The sequence below is a fragment of the Alligator mississippiensis genome, chromosome 4, assembly GCF_030867095.1.
Source record: "Alligator mississippiensis isolate rAllMis1 chromosome 4, rAllMis1, whole genome shotgun sequence".
Lineage (NCBI taxonomy): Eukaryota > Metazoa > Chordata > Crocodylia > Alligatoridae > Alligator > Alligator mississippiensis.
In genome coordinates, this window is record NC_081827.1 from 127,707,010 (window position 1) to 127,726,981 (window position 19,972).

The 19,972-nt window shown below is 43.2% G+C and overlaps 1 protein-coding gene across 5 annotated transcripts in view; it reads left to right on the forward strand.

Moving 5' to 3' along the window:
• IRAG2 (inositol 1,4,5-triphosphate receptor associated 2) overlaps nucleotides 1-19,972 on the forward strand; it is a 60,432-nt gene that overhangs the window by 12,525 nt on the left and 27,935 nt on the right. For all 5 annotated transcript variants that reach the window (XM_059726599.1, XM_059726598.1, XM_059726602.1 and 2 more), the window contains 13 exons: nucleotides 449-566; nucleotides 1,360-1,410; nucleotides 3,480-3,557; nucleotides 5,156-5,212; nucleotides 6,547-6,606; nucleotides 6,731-6,795; nucleotides 6,897-6,996; nucleotides 7,572-7,685; nucleotides 7,903-8,004; nucleotides 9,905-10,068; nucleotides 14,288-14,402; nucleotides 14,798-14,960; nucleotides 17,399-17,460. In XM_059726599.1, coding sequence (XP_059582582.1) covers nucleotides 449-566; nucleotides 1,360-1,410; nucleotides 3,480-3,557; nucleotides 5,156-5,212; nucleotides 6,547-6,606; nucleotides 6,731-6,795; nucleotides 6,897-6,996; nucleotides 7,572-7,685; nucleotides 7,903-8,004; nucleotides 9,905-10,068; nucleotides 14,288-14,402; nucleotides 14,798-14,960; nucleotides 17,399-17,460 — 1,249 coding nt within the window. The remainder of the gene's footprint in view (nucleotides 1-448; nucleotides 567-1,359; nucleotides 1,411-3,479; nucleotides 3,558-5,155; nucleotides 5,213-6,546; nucleotides 6,607-6,730; nucleotides 6,796-6,896; nucleotides 6,997-7,571; nucleotides 7,686-7,902; nucleotides 8,005-9,904; nucleotides 10,069-14,287; nucleotides 14,403-14,797; nucleotides 14,961-17,398; nucleotides 17,461-19,972) is intronic.

Sequence of the window (19,972 nt, forward strand, 5' to 3'; positions counted from 1 at the left end):
TGCTTCCTGTCCCACCTGCCGCCCCCCTCCTCGCTTGCTCTTGCCCCCATGCTGCCTCCTGCGCCGCATTTCCATGTCCTTCCCCCTGCTACCCTTTCTGTCATGTTCCCCCTTCTCATTCTCCTGTGCACACTCTACCTGCTACCCTGGTCCTGCCAGAGCTGCAGCAGCTGCTTGCCTGACCCATACTGGATTCTAATACTAGAGGGTTTTTCCCCCCCCATGCTGAATGAGGAGAGACCTCATCTTCTATTTGAGTAAATATGGTAATGGTGGTTGGCCTTGGTGAATAATAGAAGACTGGAAAAAATCTGTGATGGTGCACTAGCCATAAAGTACAGATAATACCAACTAATACATATTTAGCAGACGTCTTTAAGCAGATAAGCAAGAATATAAGGCAATACAGTGGCTGTTCTACTCTCTTATGCTGGACTATTTCCTATAGTGCCCAACAGACTGTTATGAGAACAAATTCACTGAAGGAGGAGCTGGAAGAAATGAAAAGCAACCTGAACTCCTTGGAAGAGAAGAGAGACAAACTTCTGAGCCAGAATAAACAGCTTGTAGGTGCTCTTAGAATTCTGTAAAAGTAGCATGCTGTAACACCTGGGGTGAACTGTCTAACATAAAATCAGTGAGTGATGTTCTCTTCATATTGCGACTAGGTCATGTGGCATTTGAGGGGAAACTATCCTGTACTAACTGCCTCTCTGCTACCTCAGAATTTGGAGTACAGTGCTTGAAGCTTAAGTGGGGGGGGGGGGGGGGGGGAGGGGTTGTTTTTGTTTTTTGTTTTTCCTTCCTATTCTTGGAGCCTTGTTGCTCATTAGATCATCTGAATTAAGAAGTTGCTGAGAAGGGTTGGTTTTGTGACTTAGCACCTAGTGCTGTGTACTAACAGCATAACTGGGAGTAGAACATAAAAGCTCCAAATTCCTTATGTAACTTTACACAAAATGATCTCCTGCTTGTGCTGATGTAAACTGGAAACTTTTCACTGAAGCCAAGATATTTAAAAAAAAAAAAAAAAAAAAAAAAAAAAAAAAAAAGTTGGGGTTGAACTTTCTCTATCCCAGAGATCCTGGTTCTTCTGATTTAAAAAAAAATAAAAATAAAAAAAATCCCCAAGGCTTTATTACAACAGTTCATATGATATTTAATATACAGTTATGGGCCTATCTTTTTTGGCTCCTTGACTCTAATTTGAGAAAAGGCTTACAAGTTCATCAAAGCAGAGCATTAATTTGTAAAAGTAGCTATGGCACCCTAGTCATAGTTCACATGTTTTAAGGAAGTCTTCCCACTAAAATATGGCAGACTGACCTCTTGTTTTGTTTTGTTTTTCTTGACAACCAGGAAAAGGAGAATCAGTCTCTCATACTCAAGATTTCTGATCTTCAAGAAGAGGTACAGTGTGTATGAAAGAAATTAAAAAAAAAAAAATGGTTTTGTTTATGAAAATCTGTGATGTTAGGAGAAGGGTGGAGAAAATGGGTTAAAATACATTGGAAATGATGGTCCACAAGAAATAGTGCACAAACAGAAATAAAGTTGTGTGGAGATGGGAAACTGTTGTTTTGTAGCTTTGAAACTTGTGCAGCAGTTCTTAACCTTTTTAGGCTCAGGATATCACTTGTTAGATTTGAGGCACCCCCTGGAAAATACTAGCTCTTATTTTTCATTTGTTTTTTGACCCTGGAAAAATACTGGAGCAATTCTTCTGTTGCAAAGAACTCATAGATGATGAATGTTTTTAAAACTATAGCTTTCTATTTGCAATGTCTGGGTTTTTTTTATGAATTATGTTTAAACATCAAAGGGCATGTCTACACCAGATCCTTAAATGCACAGCAGTGTGGCTTACTGTGCAGTAAGCATGTGCATCTACACACGTACATACATTCTATGTAGTAAACCTTGCTAATAGCAACTAAACTTGCTACCTGAAAATACACATGTCCTACTGAGCTATTACTAATTGAAAGTAAATTTGCTATTTGTAAGTGCCTGACCAGGAGCAAATCTGTTCCCAGTCAGCTGTCTACCAGAGGGCAGGAGATTGCTCCCTGCCCCTGGGAGCTGCCTGCTGCTGGGAGGGGCTCTGCCAGTGGAGCCCAGGCAGGGACTGTGAGCCACTTGCTGCTGGGGCACGTGGACAAAGTCCCTCGGTTCCAAAATCACAATTGGGGAGCAGGGGCTAGCAGACCCCTGTCTCCCAACACCAGCTCCATGGTCATGGGGCCTGAGCTGGGAGACCCTGGTAACAGTGGAGCTGGCACTGTAAGCTCCCTGCTGCCAGGAACTGGGGAACCCGTTTCCTGCTGAGCTCTGTGAGCACAGAACTAGGCAGGAAACAGGCTGGGGAGCTTGTTCCCTACCCAGCTGTGCTCTTATGGAGCTGAATGGGGAACAGGCTCCCCAGCCTCCGCCCTGTGTGTGGGATGGGGAATGGGAACTGTTCTAGTCAAAGGCAGGTCCCTGCTGTATGCCCCAATCTGCTGGTGAGCTAGCTTCTACCTACCCTACCAGCAGATTGGGGCATGGGGCTGCCCAAACATTGTCCCGCCCTGGCAGCAGGCAGTCCCTGGGGGCAGGGTGTAATGTCCCAGCCCCTAGTCCTCCCTGACCTAGTACCCCAGGGCTAGCCTAGAGCTCCTCCTGGTGGTGGCAGGAGCTCACGGCAGCACCCTAGGAAGTGGAAGCAGATTGCTGCCATTAGCAGCAAATCTGCTCCTGCTTCCCTGCATGTGTAGTTGCCTTTCTGGGCGTTTACTTGTAAGTAGTCTACTCCATGAGTAAACTGATCCCAGATCAAATGCATATGTAGATTTGCCTAAATAGTGCTAACATATACTAAGGCACCCACAACACCCTGATTCAGAATCAATGTCTTAGTGTAATTGTCTTGTACATGTCTCCAGATGGTCAACAGAACCTCCCAAACATCACAATTCTTCTAGTTTATGAGTCATTCTCACACCTCCAAGAATAGCTTTCATGTTGAAGGCTTTCCTCTAATGTTTCAGAACCTAGAAACTTCTCCGGATTGTACCATTTCAGTTTTGGGAGCTGCTGAGTGGGGAGGGACCAGAGGACAAAGAGGAGAGGTACTAAAATCCTAAGAGCATTGAATGGGGCAAGCTCATGGTGTGCTTCCTTCACTAATGAAAGGTCTCTAGGGGCCTATAGGCATAAAATGGCACCACTAAAAGTAAATTCTCCCCTATTGTAGGGTCTATAGTAGCTGACTTCTTATTTTTAAAAGACACAAGTATATTTGGGGGTGGAGGGAGGAAGGCAGGGTTTGCATGTATATGGAATTATTTAGAGGAGTGAATCAAAAAGCTATGGCTTTAGAGGAGGAGACCTTATTCCTTGTGTTTTTGTTTAGCTCCTCCACACTGATACAGTAACTCTCCTGAGCTAGTTTATAATAACAATCTGCTTTTTTTTTTTTTTTTTTTTTTTTTTATTAGAATACTAGGAATGCTTTGGATGCTGATGGCCTTCAGAAAAAGATTCTGGAGTTGGCCAAGAATGCATCTGAGCTCCAAGTAAGTGTATCTTTACTTTTACCTTCATGACTGCTGGTCACAGGCTTCAAAAAAGAGTTGGTTTCCTCTAGTCTAATAGCTGACTGTCCAGAAGCCATACAGGTTTTTTTGTTTTGTTTTTGTTCCCCCCCCCCCCCCCCCCCCCCCAGCCTGTCTGTCTATAATACAGATCTGATGAGTCACAAGTATAGATGCTTCTGTCAAGCTGTTCTAACTCCTATAAACATCAGTGGCTTCCCTTCCAACCACCCCAAACTCTTAACATCCTTGCATTTTTTTTTTTTTTCTAAATGTTCAATCGTGGCCACCAATAAGTCTGTGGGAATGGCCAGTCCTTCCAAAGCTTATTTGAACTGCACATCCAGTCAAATATTTGTGAGAAAAGAATGAGCATGGGGTACAGTAAACACAATGGAGGGCAGGGATTGAAGCCAGGCAAATTTGGATAGATTGGGGAAGTGGGTGGATCAGAATTGGATGCAATTTAACAAGGATAAGTTCAAGGTGCTGCAGCTGGGGAGAGAGAATCTCCAATACACTTATAGACTGGAAAGTAACATTCTGAGTAGTACAGCAGTAGAAAGGGATCTGAGTCTTGACTGATGCAAAAATGAACATGAGTCGCCACTGTGATGAGGTAATAAGTAAAGCTAACTACAATTTCTTGCATCAATAGGTGCATCACAAGCAGGTCTAGGGAGGTAATGCTTCCCCTCTGTGGCATTGGTCAAGGCGCAGCTGGAGTACTGTGTCCAGTTTTGGGTGCCGCTCTTCAAGAGGGATGTGGATAATCTTGAGAGGGTTCAGAGAAGGGCTTCTTGCATAGTTGAGGGTCTGCAGGTAAGATCCTATAAACACAGGCGGAGGGACCTGAATCTCTTCAGCCTCTGCAAGAGAAAGATGAGAGGCGATCTTGTGGCTGTCTACAAACTCATTATGGAGTCTGCAGAGAAAGGGGATACTCTGTTTACCAGGGTGCCCCTAGGGGTTACTAGAAATAACTGCTGCAAACTAAAGGAGAGTAGGGTTTTTTTTTTTTGGTTTTTTGGTTTTTTTTTTAGACTGGACATCAGGAAGAAATTCTTTATGGTGAGGGCTGCCAAAATATGGAATGGGCTTCCAAGGGAGGTGGTGCTTTCCCCTACCTTGGAGGCATTCAAGAAAAGACTAGATGGGCACCTAGCTGGGGTTATTTAACCCCAGCACTCTTTCCTTCCCAGAGTAGGGGTCAGACTCTATCTACAAGGTCCCTTCCAACCCTAGAAATCTGAGTCATTTTAATTTCTAATGCTTATTGCAGCTAAAGACCCGAAACGAATATTGAAAACCCATGGCTTTTGCCACATGGCCTTTTTAGACTGAAGGACTGATAATAGTCCAGGAAGACCTACAAGGATATCGGGCAAAATTTTATTCACGAGTGATTTTTCAGTGTCACTTGTGGCACACTAGGAAGAATCAAATTAATGACGCTCATCTCTGAAGCTTGTAATTGATATTTCCAAACAAGAAATAGAGCTAAAGAGAACCAGACTATCATAGTGCACTTAATTCTGCTGGCCCATGAGGCTGCTTAAATATTTTCCTCTCCTTTTTAGATGCAAATACATGTTTATGAGACTACTGTGGTGAATAAAGATGCAAGTCTACTCCAGGTTGGTTGCTTTTGAAACATAACTTTACAGATTGAAACTTTTTTAATATGGTGCTCAATGTATGGGGAAAAGCCAATGAAATGAGTCTTCTGGTAACACTCTTGATGGTAATATTGCATAAAAATATTAACTTTACCCCATAAATGTTCCCTGTGAATGGAACTGGACACTGCTGCCCAAAATTTAGGGGTAGAGATCTGGCTCTGGATAAGTAGACCCTGTCCCTTTGCAACAAAAACTGCAGACTCCAGGAAAGGTGGAAAAACTTCAGAAGCCATTTTCTGAAACAGATGGAAAGCATGGACATGGATAACACTTAAGTTTTCTGGGAGGGGAGAGGGAGATATTTTTAATTTAAAAAAAACCAAACACAAAAAACAAAGAAACAACAACAAAAAAAACTTTTGTGTACTGTTTCTTATTGTTTGAAACCTGGCAAGTTGGTCCTTAGCCCCAAAAAAGCAGAAGAAAATATACTCTATTCTGGGCAATCTTTCAGACGGTCCATGCTCTAGTTTATAGTTGTATTTGTAAAATGAGGTACAAGGAAAGCAAAATAACTATATAAGGCTTTGAGGGTCTCTCTTGGATTCTTAATTCAAGTGAACATGCTTTCCCATCTTGATAAGGAGTCTACTGAAAAGAGAGCTGCTATTTTTTTTTTTTTTTTTTTCTGACTCGGCTCATAAAGGTATTGAGCACCGAACTTCTGTCAAGGGCATACACTTACTCTCTGGATATGACCAGTTACGCTAGATACAGGCATTTTGGGGACATTTAGATTACATTAATAATGGCCACCCAACCTAACGTAGTGTGCCTACCTTACACTTTAAATTAATTTCTAACTAGGTCTGTGTGTAGACAAGAGGCATGTGGCGCACAGTACCCCAAAGCAGGCTAAATGCTTTTGCACCGCCTTAGTGGTGTCAGTGTTTGAATGCCTCAGTGGTGTATTGCACATTAATTCCAGCTGCTGTAGGAAATTTGGCAGCATAGTGCACCTTAAATGACTGGGGCACAGCAAACTAAAATTCCTTTGAGGAGTTTGTTTGCTCCCTGTGGAGTAAAGCACTGGGCTCAATGCAGCTTGGGGGCTCTGCAGGAAGCCCTGCAGGCAGCAGCCTGGGAAAGCAGGCTCCACCCAAAAAAAATGGCAGGCCTGATCCTTCCCACCTCCCCTGCCTGCCTGAGCTGTGCAGGGGCCTGGTGCTTCCCTTTGCAGCTGTGGTGCCTGCCTCCCCCCTGAGCTGGGTGCCTGCAGATTGTTGAACTTGTTAATCATTGGGTTCTGTGCCACCAACTCTACCTCTTCCAACCCCAATCCTTTGCAGAAAGATTTGGACATCAAAGATCTTAAATCTGCCATTGTGGAATACACATCAATAATAGAGGTATGATAACAAATCTCCCTTGTGCAAGGGTGAAAGAACAGCTTTTTTTTTAATGTTGTTGTTGTTGTTGTTGTTATATATAGCAACTAACTTGTTCATTTTTTAAAAAAAAATGTAATTCTAGACTTTACGAGCAGAAAAAAATAAACTGGTGTATAGCATGCAACAAATGCAACAAGAGCTGATTTCGTGAGTATCTTGTAGAAGTTTTTAAGAGGGTTTTTTCATCAAAAAATAGTTTGTCTAGCTCCTCTTATTAATACAAAATTTTGCTCCTCTTTTTATTTTAGAAATGGCATACACTTCCAACTAATATGCAAATATAACAGGAACCTTCTTGAAGGGACAGATTCCTTGCACTCTGAGTTAGAACTTGCTCAGTCTCCAGAGGTATGCAATTGAAGTCTGAACCAATCTGCTGCAGAGAGAAAATTCATTACTAGTTGAGGAGAAATTGTAGTTTCTTCTATTGAGAAGACACTGAAGCCATGAAAAATAATTGCCCGGGTAGCTTTTTAAAAATCTAATGGAGAGAATGCAAGGATTTCCTCTGCAGAAGTTTGCATATGTACCTCATTCTAATGAGTTGCTAGAGAATTTCCTGACACAAGGGAAAATTTTAAGTAGTGTAGCCAGTCACGAAGTCCTACTCAAAGCACTGCAAAATAAAGGGCTTTTCTTCATTCTGACTTCATGTTGCTTTCTCTGGGTCAAGACAAGTAACAGCTTATCCACTATTGCTATTTGATATCGGGGTAGGACACAAGAATCTACCACAATCAGATCATTCAACAGTTTGGTTTGCCCCATGGCATGATGCACTTTAAAATTCAAATTCCCAGTTGCTTTGACAGGATGGGAAATGCAAACTAGGGGCGCTTTTTTAAGTTCTAAAGGCTACTGGTTATGGGGTCGGCATTCTTCAAAAGAGACCAGAATAACCTTAATGGGCTTTTTTAATAAAGATCACCAGGTTTGAATGGACACCTTTGGATGAATCGCTGGACCGAGAGGTACTATTGTTACTGGAAGGGCCTGAGATAACGAGAGAAGAATTTAAGGCTACTATCAAAAAACTGGTATGTGCTTTAACTTAAGTGAATAGAAAGAGATGTATTGAATCTCTTAGCCAAGAGCCTTTCTAAAATGGCTACAGCCAAAGCAGCACTTCCTCCCTTTTAAAATCTGAACTGCTAATCTCAGGAGCATGTTTATTCCTTTAACCCCGTTGTTTGATTCTGTGTAGCATCACTTTCAAGCTTATATCAGAACTAATATTTGAAACTGTTCTTGCAGCAGGAGGAAGCCTCTGAAACTGAGGAACTTGTGGTGACTTCTTTTCAGTGGGTACCGGATCCTGAGGTGAACATAAGGGAGACCTGGGGGAGAGAGCTTGTGGTAAGTGACCTTGGTTTTAGCGGGGGGAGAACCTTGTTTTTAAAGCCATGGTTTCCTTGAAATGGGCAAGAAATCTTAGGGTGGGTATTTTGAGTTGTCAGTGATGTCTTAAGGACAGAATTGATAACATTATGGGGGTTTTCCAATGTAAAACTGGAGTAGCTTTGGTGTGCATATTCTTTTTGGCTTAGGCCTGTTTTGTCCCTCACTATATAAAGACCTAGATGTCACTTCCTTTAACCCTTGCTCCAAACACTGTTTTTAAATCTTTGTCTTACTGTGGTGAAACTTCTTGCCTGTAAACTACTTCCTAACTCATCAGTGAGCGGCACAACTCCTGCTAAATATACCACTGTAGTTTAATATAGGCCTTGCAGTTTGTGTGTAGCTTATACTAAGAAAATTGCTTGCTGTTGACAATGGTATAGGTATACTAGAGCTGTGGTTTATTGTTGTTATACAACAGGAACTATTGGTAAAAACTTATACAATAGGTAACATTTTTTAGTATTAACAAGGTGTAAGAGATAGCAGCAATATAATAATATTATGAAATGGTAATGACTTCTAACTTGTATCTATACATGCAGTGGTAGAGCAAGAACCCTGGTATTTCTTGCTTTCTGCTGGTAGCATGTAGTAGGGCAGGCATGGCCAGCCTACAGCAGTTCTACTTGGCTCAAGCACTGCAGGCATAGCTGGGAAGAAGATGCAACTTTCTCAGTCTAAGCTGGGGCCCTGCAGCTCAGCATTTTTCAAAGATCCAGAGACACTAGTCTCTTCCCAGAGTTCAGATGTGAGCTGGATGCTCAAAGAGTATAAAACTAGCAACTCCATGGCTTGAGAGCGCGCACGCACACGCACACTAATTCAAGGTAATTTCAAAGCAACACAACTTCAGCTGTTTACCTACGTAAACTGGCGTCATTAGTCGTCAGCCACAAACTTTTTAACCTGAGTGGAATTGCAGGGCAAACAATAGCTTTAAAAAGTGTTCAGGTATTGCCAGGCCTGGCATTCTGCCAACTGTTACTCTGCAGTACGTTTTCACTGGGAGTTTGTTCTGAGAGAGAAATACTGCAGCCAGCTAGAAGACCCTGCTATGTTGACTGCACAAGTCACAGAAAATAAACAATAGCATAGTGAAATGTGTACTTTTTTTGTGCATAGATTCATATGAATTGTACCTCATGCTTCAATTTCTGTAACCTAAATTTATCATCTTTTTTTATTTTTAACATGCAGCTTCCCTCTTTGCCCATCTTATCACAAGACTTGCATTAAAAATCCATAAATATGTTTGCAGAATGCTGCATGACTACCTATTCTAAAATATCTGGAAGTTGTGTATTAATCAGTTTTTAGGGCCAATGAAAAATTCTGAAAAACACTTACAATTAAATAAAGTTTTGTAACAACATTTCAACAAAATAAGCATTTAATTTGAATTGGTGTGTTTTGTTTTTTTTTGTCTTCCAAAATAAATTTAGTGGCTTGGGATTTTCTCTTCCCTGCACACATTCCAGTGGCAAAAAAAAAAATGCAATAGGGATGCATGTGTATTTGTAATAGGTCAAATATCCTCATTCAAAACACATCTTCATGTCTGTTGAAGACTTTGAAAGGAACCTTTTTCATTTCCTCTGAAAAGCAATTTTATGAACTTGGTTAGCTCTACTGAACATGCTGTTTTACCTGGTCCTAATCTTTTTTTCTCTCTCCTTTTATAATTTGAGAGTAGAATTAAATATTGATGTCCTATGAATTCCATCCTTCTTGTCAGCTTGTTGGTAGTCTATTGACTATAGTCTTTACAGAACCCTAGCTTGTCAGAGAAGTCAACTTTTTATATTTAACTTCTGCATCTCGAATGATACTTTAATTTTGAAAAAAATCATAGGTTCTTAAGCAAAAGCTAGAAGAAAGGAGAAAGCTCTGGTGTCAAAAACTTGATCTCTTGAAAAAATGCACAGAATCCCTGGATAAAGAGTTTATTGAAATGTCAGGAAATTTGAGGAGAACAAGAACACAGCAATTTCATTTAAGGAAAGAACTGGCTTCAAGGTACCTTTTTTCTTCTCTCCTTTCCCTCCCTTCCCCCCCCCCCCCCCCCCCCCCCCCGGTAAAAAAGATAGTTGATGAATGTTAATGTTTTCAGAAAACAAATGGCACACTCTTCTGATCAGTCCAGTTATTTAGTGCATTCTACTGGAGTTGGAATCTCTATACAATAAGGAGACCAATTTCTGGCAGCGCTTTAAAACCAGACCACAGAAGAAAATGTTAAGAAACAAGCTGCGCATTTCACAGGTGCAACCACTAAACAAGCAGTTGTTTTGTCTGCAAAGTAGAAAAAATGAAAACGTTCTTATTGATATAAGAATCAGTTTCCAGATAAAACCTGATTGGCTGAGAATGACACCTTGTCTTGGTTCCTCAATGGTTAGGAAAGACTTGAGCTCCCTGAATGAGTTATTTTTTGGAGAAGCAGGACTGTCTAATAGGAATCTTTTCCTTAACTAGGTGTATTTGCAATATATGCATGGTTTCTGAGGAATAAATACAGAATTAAAAGGTATGTAGATGGAATTATTACATTGGGCTTACAGGCAGCTATGGAAAGTTCTGACCAAAGAGTTTGAGTGAACTCCTTCTGTTTTATACAGGGTGCATCTACACATGCCCCTGACTGCACAGTTTGTACTGCACAGTCATTTAGTACTTGCTAAAGCAAGTACTAAATGACTGTGCAGCACCCACTGGCAGGTCTCAGCAGCTGCACAATCCTGGTGGCACACGAGTCACTTTCAACCCTACTGCGTAGTAGTGGTGGTGTCACGGTTAGTGCCTGCTGATGCTACATCTCTGTAGCTCATCGCTGTGGCGACAGTGTTTCATGTGGGCATGCCCACATTTGTATTTTGACTAAGTAGCACTACCAACTCCTGCCACAGCCTACATCTTTACAATATGCTCCTCATCGTGCACTTTCCTGTCAAAATACGGGCTAAGCCCAGGGATGGATCCAGGATATGGCAAAGTGGGGTATGGAAGAAGCCACTTTCACTGAATCCTCCTTCCTCCCTTGCCCTGCAACCAGTGAGGACAGACCATACTGCTGGAGCCTCTGGAGACTTTCATAGGCCATGAAGCATGTAAAATGGCTTCCTCTTCCATACTCAAAGGTCCACCTCCTCTCCCTCTTCCCCAAGCTGTGGCTGCTGCCGCTTTCCATTCTGTTCCAGGGGAGGGGAGAAGCTTCAAAGCCACTCTTGCCTGCTCCAGCCAGGTTGCATAGAGACTGGATCAGGGTGTGCCTTTGACCATGGAGGAGAAGGGAGGATTCTTATGTACTTTTGGGACTTTTTTTAAAAAGTCCCCAGAAGCTACTGTCATTTAGTGCAGTTGAAAAGAGAGGTGAAGCTATACGACTGGACCGCCTCTGGATTTACTTCTGCCTGTGCCACCTAGATCAACTCCTCCAGAGTTGTCTACTGGCACTAAGCAGGGGTGGTGTCTTGGCTTGCTCACTTCCCACCATTTACTCTAGCTATGTCAGTAGAACTAATCTTGGTCACCTGCTCCTGATGTTACTGTCTCCTCCTAGCCCCAGCTGGGGGTACTTTTTGGTAAAATGTGGGGAGGTAGACCTTCATAAACACTTGTGATTTGCTGCCATCACTGAAGCTGTGATGGTGAGGAGACAAAAGTAGCTGCATCTAGACTACTTTTGCATTGCAAAAGAGGTGGACCAAAAAAAGTCCAGTCTTTAGGGATTAGTGTGCCTCCACCATCTTTAGCGCACAAAATCATAGAAAACTAAGGTTGGAGGGGATTGCAGGAGGTCATCTAGCCTAACCCCCTGCTCAAAGCAGGAATGGCCCCAACTAGATTATTCCAGCCAAGGCTTTGACAAGCCAGGCCTTAACCTCCAAGGGTAGAGATTCTACCATCTCTGGGTAACCTGCTCCAGTGCTTTACCACCCTTCTAGTGTGTAGTGGTGTTTTTTTTCCTAATATGCTACCTAAACCTCCCTTACTGCAACTTGAAACCATGGCTCCTTGTTCTTTCATTTCTTACCACTGAGAACTGTCTAGCTCCATCCTCTTTGGAACCACTCTTTCAGGTAGTTGAAGGCTGCTATTAAATCCCCTCTGTCTTTTCTCTAGAGTAAATAAGCAGAGTTCTCTCAGCCTCTCCTCACTAGTTGTGTGCCCCAGCCCCTGAACCATTTTTGTTGCCCTCCACTGGACTCTCTCTAACTTGTCCACATCCTTTCTATAGTGGGGGGCCCAAAACTGGACATAGTACTCCAGATGTGGCCTCACCAGTGCAGAATAGAGTAGAATAATTACTTCTCTCTGTCTGCTTGCAATGCTCCTACTAATGCTGCCCAGTATGCTGTTCACCTTCTTGGGTGGGTTGGTAGACTGCTGACTCATCCATTCTATTGTCCACTGTAACCCCCAGGCCACCTTCTGCAGAGCTGCTGTCTAGCCAGTTAGTCTCCAGGCTGTAGCGATGCATGGGATTCTTTTGTCCCAACTACAGGACTTTGCACTCATCCTTGTAGAACCCATGAGCTTGGTGTCATCTGTGAATTTGCTGAGGGTGAAATCCATCCCATCTTCCAGATAGTTAATGAAGATATTGAACAAAACCAGTCCCGAGTCTGACCCTGGGGACACTCCAGTTGGCAGCCAGTATCAATTGGACATTGACCCATTGATTACTACCCATTAAGCCTGACAATCCAGCCAGCTTTCTATCCAGCTTACAGTCCATTCATCCAACCCATACTTTCTCAACTTGCTTGAAAGAATGCTGTGGGAAATGCTGTTGAGAGCCTTGCTAAAATCAAGGTATTTTATGTCCACTGCTTTTGCTGCATCCACTGAGCCAGTTACCTCCATAATAGAAGGCAATCAGGTTGGTCAGGCATGTATGGGATTGCTATGTGTTGTCAAACCAGCTGCTTCAGCTGAGGGATGGCTACTTTTTAATAGGGGCTGTAGTTCCCTGAATCTTCCTTCCCTTTCTTAAAAATGGATGCTATATTTATCCTTTTCCAATTGTCTGGGACCTCCCCTGATCACCCCCAAGTTTTGAAAGATTATGGCCAGCTGCTCTGCAATGACATCGCCAACTCCCTCAGCACCCTCAAATGCCTTGCATCTGGCCCCACAGACTTGTACATGTCCAGCTTTTCTAAATGGTCTCTAACCTGTTCTTTCACTACTGAGGGCTGCTTACCTTCTCCCCAAACTGTTTTGCCTGGTGCAGTAGTCTAGGAGTTGACCTTGTCTGTGAAGACCAGGGTGAAAAAGGCACTGATTACTACAGCCTTTTCCTCATTATCTGCCACTAGGTTGCCTTCCCCATTCAGTGAGAGACCCACATTTTCCCTGACCTTGCTCTTGTTGTTAACATACTTGTGGAAACCTTTCTTATTACCCTTTTTATGCCCCTTGCTAGCTGCGACTCCAGTTGTGCTTTGGCCTTCCTGACTTCATCCCTGAATGCCTGAGCAATATTCTTATACTCTTCCCAAGTTGTTTGTCCAAGCTTCCTTTTCTGTGTTTAAGTTTAAAGAAGAGTTCTCTGCTAAGCCAAGCTGGTCACTTGCCACATTTGCTATTCTTCCTACACTTCAGGATGGCTTGCTCCTGTGCTCTCTCTCAGTAAGGTTACTTTAAAATGCAACCAGTTTTCCTGGAGTCCTTTTTTCCCCCCCTTAGACTGGCCTCCCAGTTGTCTGAGGGAGTCAAAGTCTGCACATAAGCTTCTGTAGTGCTGTCTGGCTGTTTTTCATTGAAACATTACACTGCACTGCATAGTTGACTTGTTAAAGCTGTGTATCTGTAATGGTTGCTAACACTGCTAATATGTTGGGATTTTGGAGGTGGGGGACAGAATTCTATTGAATCCCACTCTTTCTAAAAACAAAAATCTGCTTCTGCAAGTTTTTAACATTGCTTTGGTATTGGTACAAATCTTCAGATGCTCACTGACCTTCCCCCTTATGTCTAGTGCAGTTGAATTCCATAGTACTTGTGTTGACTCTGGTGTCTAGGAGCATCACAGAAGCAATTTGCAGGGCTAGCATAGAAAATATCTGCTTGCTGTGTCAAAGTCAAAGCCCAGTGGGATTTTTTTGAGGGGTTACACTTTTTGATGGCTTTACTGTGGTGCCTAGCCCTTATCACTAGTGTCTCACAACCCAGGCATAACTTTCTGAAATGTCAGCAACTGCTTGTGGTTTGCCCTTGTGCTCTTCTGCAGGCAACATGAGCTAGAAAATGTCAAGCAGTTACAAGAAGCAGCTACTGGACAAGTAGACACCCTTAGCTTCCAACTGCAAGAAGCTAGAAAATGGGTGGAAGATTCCTGCGAACAGGTAGGGGAGCAACTGATGGGATGTTCTATGCCCCAGAAAGCAGTGCCTGCTACATTCTCGGCTAGCAGAAAGGAAATTGTATTATCAGCATGAACTGCCTCATTGCAAAACTGTCACTGGTGTGGAGGAAGTAAAAGCAGGGGGGGTGGTGTCAACAGTTTGCTGATGAAAGAGGCAACTTTGCATATTTTGTGGTGGCTTAAAAAAAAAACAAAAAACCAAAAATAGCTTCCATACACAGTCCTCACAAATGTAAAAATGCAGAAGTTCAGTAGGAGCCTAACACTTCCTGAGAGAACAGATGCATTTCAGTTTTCATTTTCATGATCTGTAGAGACTTCTTATGTCACCTATATTTTTTATTTTAAAAACTTTAAAATCTATTTTGGGCTCAGGCTAAGGATCGAGATGAGGCCCTCTACTCTGCCTGTGAAGAAGCCAAATCTTTGAAATGTGAATTGGAGGAAGCCATTTCTGAGCAGAAAAATCTCCAGGCTATGAATACATCTTTAATGAGCATTTGCCACATGCTTCAGGAAAAAATCAAGGAGCAGAAAAGTAAGTACTTGAATGACACGTGTACGTCACTATTCACTTCAGTGCTAGCTAGTTTGCAGTTGAGACCAGGGAGGAGTCAAGTGAGATCGCAGTACAGATGGTGAACTTTTGTGTTGCTGTGCTCTGGGAGAGCCCTGTAGCCATGCCAGAATGTGCAGTTCCCCAGATAAAACTTCAGCTAAGCAGGGTCTTAGACTGGTTAGTCATTCAGACAAACCTCTAAGGAAAATTCTAGGGTACCATGGCACTTGGTTACTTGACTGCTGTCACTTCCCTCGAGTCGGTGCTGAGTATTAAGCAGTAATTTAACTGAAATACTGGTCTTCATGTCTAGATAGCCCCTACCTTCATTTTGGGTGAGTTTTAAACTCCTTGTCCCATTTCACACAGATGTTGTACTGTGGATCGTTTTCCTTCTTCATTCTTCTTGCTGTATGGGATTGCCATGTGCTGTCAAACCAGCTGCTCCAGCCGAGGGGTGGCTACTTTTTTAAATAAAAGCCCTCCTGAACTGACTATATAGATTTCCTTAGTATTCATTTGGCATTTACTTCATGTAAAAAGCTTTTTGGGTATCATCTTTAAAGTGGTCAGACCTGTCAATTCCAGTTGATGTGGACTTGTAGAGAGGGCATATTTGACTACACTGGCTTCAGAGAAGTTATGCAGGCTTATACCAGTGGAGAATACAGCCCTGGGTGTTTCCCCATGGTAGCACATATTAAAATTTGCCATAAAGGGAACCTGAGGGAAGATTGCATTTTAAATTGTGGAGTTAGAGTATTCTGGTATCAAAGCTTCCTTCTGAAAAGATTACGCCACTGAGGCAGTGGTGTGCTCTGAAGGCAAAGTGGAGAGATGGTGCCTGAACACTATGCACCAGGATGATGGACTATCTGAGGATGTTTCTGCAGGCATACTTGCTGCAAGCTTGGAATGGTAATGAATACCCCAAGTATGTATGCTGCTTTTTTTTTCAGGTTTCTGATTTTTTTTTTATTTTTTTTTTTCCTCCTAATTGTGGTCTTAGCTGCATGGAAGCGGCATATCTGTGGGAATATTTCCTTTCCCTTGTACTTCTGCTAGACCTTTTTTGTAATACCTGAGAACAGAGTATTCTTCCTGGTAATGAAGGGATAAAGCTACAGCTGACAAATTAAGCTAGCAAAGATGTACCAATTAAAGCAGCTAAGGTGATTTGGGAAATCTTTTGAGGCGAGATGTTCACTCTCAAAAGCCAATTACCGTGTGTGTGTGTGTGTGTGTGTGTGTGTGTGTGTGTGTGTGTGTGTGTCTGTCTCTCTCTCTCTCCATAATGTCACTAAGAAGCAAGTGTAGAAAAGGCAGGCAGTGTTCTTTGGGTAGATGTGATATCTTTTTTTAGACCAACTGAATAGTTGGAAAAATGCTCTTAGCAAGCTTTTGGGCACTATTGCCCTTCTTCAGGCTTAGGGAGTCTCTGCTGATCTGAGACTCCAGGAAAAAGGTGCCACTTTCTGTTGACTCCTGTGTGGTAAGCAGTTCTGCTGCTGCTTCAGACCAGAATCTGCCACCAGCTCCTGGTGTGCATTACCCCTGCAAACAAAGCCACTGATGGCAGCAGTGTTAGGAGTATTGTGCCAGACTCCACAGATCTGTTTGCTGAAGTAGGGGCAACTTGATGCGAGTGAGAGATCCAAAATTGAATATGTACATAGACTTTGGTTTATTATTCTTAAAATAGTGTAATGGAGTGTGTGTGTGTCTGTACGTACACACACACACATATACACATACACACACACACAAGAACCAATGATGATTTTTGAGGTCTGGATCCTGCTTTGGCTTGTGCACCCTCAGTGGAATCATTAGCAGTGCAGTGTGGTAGCTTTTTATTTCTGGAATCATACTGGTGGTGAGGCACAAACCAAAATTAATTTACTCTTCTTTATATTGCAGCTGAAGGATGACTGCTTGGTATTGTACAGTCTTGCCATGCTCTGCTCAGTCAGTGGTCTAGAAGTGTTCTTCAAAGTCAGTGGTCTTAGACTGGTTGGTCTAAGTTGATTTGGTTGGTTTACTACTATTTCCTAGTAAATAGAACTAGGAAAACCTAAACAAATTTTGAAATTGGAAGTGCATGCATGTCTCCAAAAAGGATTCCTTTATTGCATGTGCTGTTAAAATTCAACACAGCTAAAGAATACATGTGTGTTTATCTCTTTCTTTGCTCTTATTCTTTTTTTAAAAAGTGTAAGGAATTTTACAATGTCTCCTGCATAATGGAATAAGCACTTGAAAAATCTTGCCTCAATTTTTAAAAAAGAAATGCAGATATGAATAGCAATGATGAACCTGGCTATTCCCCTGGTGGGCCAAAACAAGATTTTAAAAGGATCAGAGTACAACTTAGCTTTTGGTAGCTTGCAGCCTGACATGTAAATGTCTCTTCATAGCAACTGTTAACACTCTGCGAGAGATGCTGTTTGAAAGGCAGCTCTGTGGATCGCTACATCAGGTATGAAGTCTATTTCAGCTGGTGGGAGAAGGCTGAGTCTTATGGCACAATGGACAGTGTGGTGAATTAGTATCCAGTTCTTCCCAGTTTCAGACAGATTGCAGTCTTGGAACTATTTTATAACAGCTGTCAACTAGGCCTGTACAAAGCAGCAAGCATTTGCTTTGGATTTTGATTTGGCCAGTTTTGGAGAGATGGTGGTTTAATTCAATTTGGCTGCATAAGAGCTGAAGATTCAGTGATGCTTCAGAGAGTCGGGCCTAGACTAAAGAGGCAGCAGTCCTCACCATGCTGTACACAGCTGCCTCCAGCTGGTACATCTGTTTGTTGGGGTTGGGGGAAGGAGGGAATGGGGCTGGGACAAGCTGCCCAGCTGTGGGGGGGGTGGGGGAGGTGCAGGATGCTGGTACAGCAGCCCTGGGAGTGGGGGCTATGCCCTGCTGCCACTTTTTCCAGGGTGGGGGTGGCAATGCAGGCACAGCTTGCTCCAGGTGGAAGACAAGTGGTAGCAGGGCATAGCCCCTGCTTCCAGGGCTGCAGCACCTGCATCCTGTGTATCCTGTTCCTTGTCCCCTGCCCAGCTAGGCAAGCAGCATCAGTGTCCGCATTCCATGCCCCGGCTGGGCAAGCAGCAGGCTATGCGCTGCTTCCACTTGCCTCCTTCTGCCCAGAGCAAGCTGTGCCTGCATCATGCGCCCCCACCCCACCTCTGGCTGGGCAAGCAGCAGCAGGGCATAGGCCCCACTCCCAGCACTAATGCACCTGCACCCCACACCCTCCCACCCTGGCTGTGTGAGAGGCAGTAGGGCATAGCCCCTGCTCTGTGGTGGCAGCACCCACGCCCGCACACCTCCCCCCCCCCGATCCCCCTGCTCTAGCTGGGCAAGTAGTGGGCTCTACCCTGCCACCACTTGCTCAGGTGGGGCAGGGGAGCACAGGATATGAGCATGGCAGCACTGGGAGTGGGGGCTATGCCGTGCTGCTGCTTGCCCAGCTGGGGAAGGCGGCGGGGCACAATGCAGGCACAGCTCACTCTGAGCAGAAGGGGGCAAGCAGCAGCCGGGCATAGCCCCTGCTCCCAGCGCTGCCACGCCAGAGTCCTGTGGGCCCTCCCTGCCCTGGCTGGGCAGCTTGTCAGTCCCAATCCCTCCCATGCTGTGGGGGCATTGATTTGCCCCCTTCCCTCCACTCACCACAACAGACTTACCAGCTGGAGGCAGCTGTGTCCAGTCTGGTGAGGACTTCTGCCAGCTTAGTCTATGGCCAAATCTTTTCCAAATTGATTTGGAGGCTTCTGATTCAATTCTGACCTTTTTTAATGCATCTCCTGATTCAATTCTGATCCAGAGATTCGGCCACCGAATTGGGCCAATCTCCTCTGAATCAAATCGGCTACCAAAGCTTCACACAATCCTACCGTTAACCTTTCTTCCCCCCTCCCCACCCTCTCCTGCTGATACTAGATGTATTGGCTGAAGTGAACTGTATATTCAGATAAACTTGTATGTCAATGATATCCCTCCAAGCCCCTTAAGCTTGAGCTTCACTGTCCGTCCGGTTCAGCACTGAGCATGTTGGCAGCACTTGTGGTAAACAACCAGGCTGGTCATGTGTCTTTTAACAGGGAGCTTTATCTCCCTCGTTTTTATAAAACTGCACTAAAACTAATCGATGCATGTCTTCACTGTCCTGCAGACGGTTTTGAGAGCGAGATGGCTGAGCTGGGAGCGAGTACAGAAAAGAGCCATTAGGATGTGGGATAATAGGAAAGATGTATTGCTTCCTCTTCATAGTCACCATCCAGCTGTAGTGTGGGATAATGTGTAATATCTCTTCCTTTTGTGGCAACTCTGTTAAATGGGAATAAAGAAGGACAGTATTTCCTGTGCCTACTACTGAAGGCAAGCGTAGTTGATTTATTTAATAAAATTGGGCAGGTTTTATGGGTGATGCCACAAGTTTTTTAAAATTTTTCTAAGTCTAGAATTAAGAATTTAAAATTTACACAAATTTGAGGGGGATGGCCATTTCGTTGAACTCGGTATCTGAATGAACGCTTCAGAACAAACCTAGCAATGCTACATAATGAGGTGATGAAACACTTCAATTTTGAGAAATTGTCAAAACAGAATCCATTCCTTTGTAAATGAAAAGCTGTTGAAATTGAAACCATTAGATCTTCAACAAACTGACTCTTTGGAATAGCAAGACTTAACCAGAACTTTCAGTCTCCAATTTTTCTTTTGACTTGGCTTACCTGTAGAGAAAATTCACAAAATAGCTGCTATTTTTAATGCCGGAAGTTTTCTGACACGTGCATAAGTTTGATGTCAGAAGTAACTCCACTTAAAAAGAAGAGAGGGTACACATGAATAAAATTTTACTTCAGTGTAACAGTTTGCAGGACGAGGCCTGCAGTTTAATCAAAGGAACCAGATTAATTTGACTATCCTGTAAGCCTTCCTACTTAAGTTTTAGTAAAGGTAAATGTCGGTTTGGTAGTTTGAAGCAT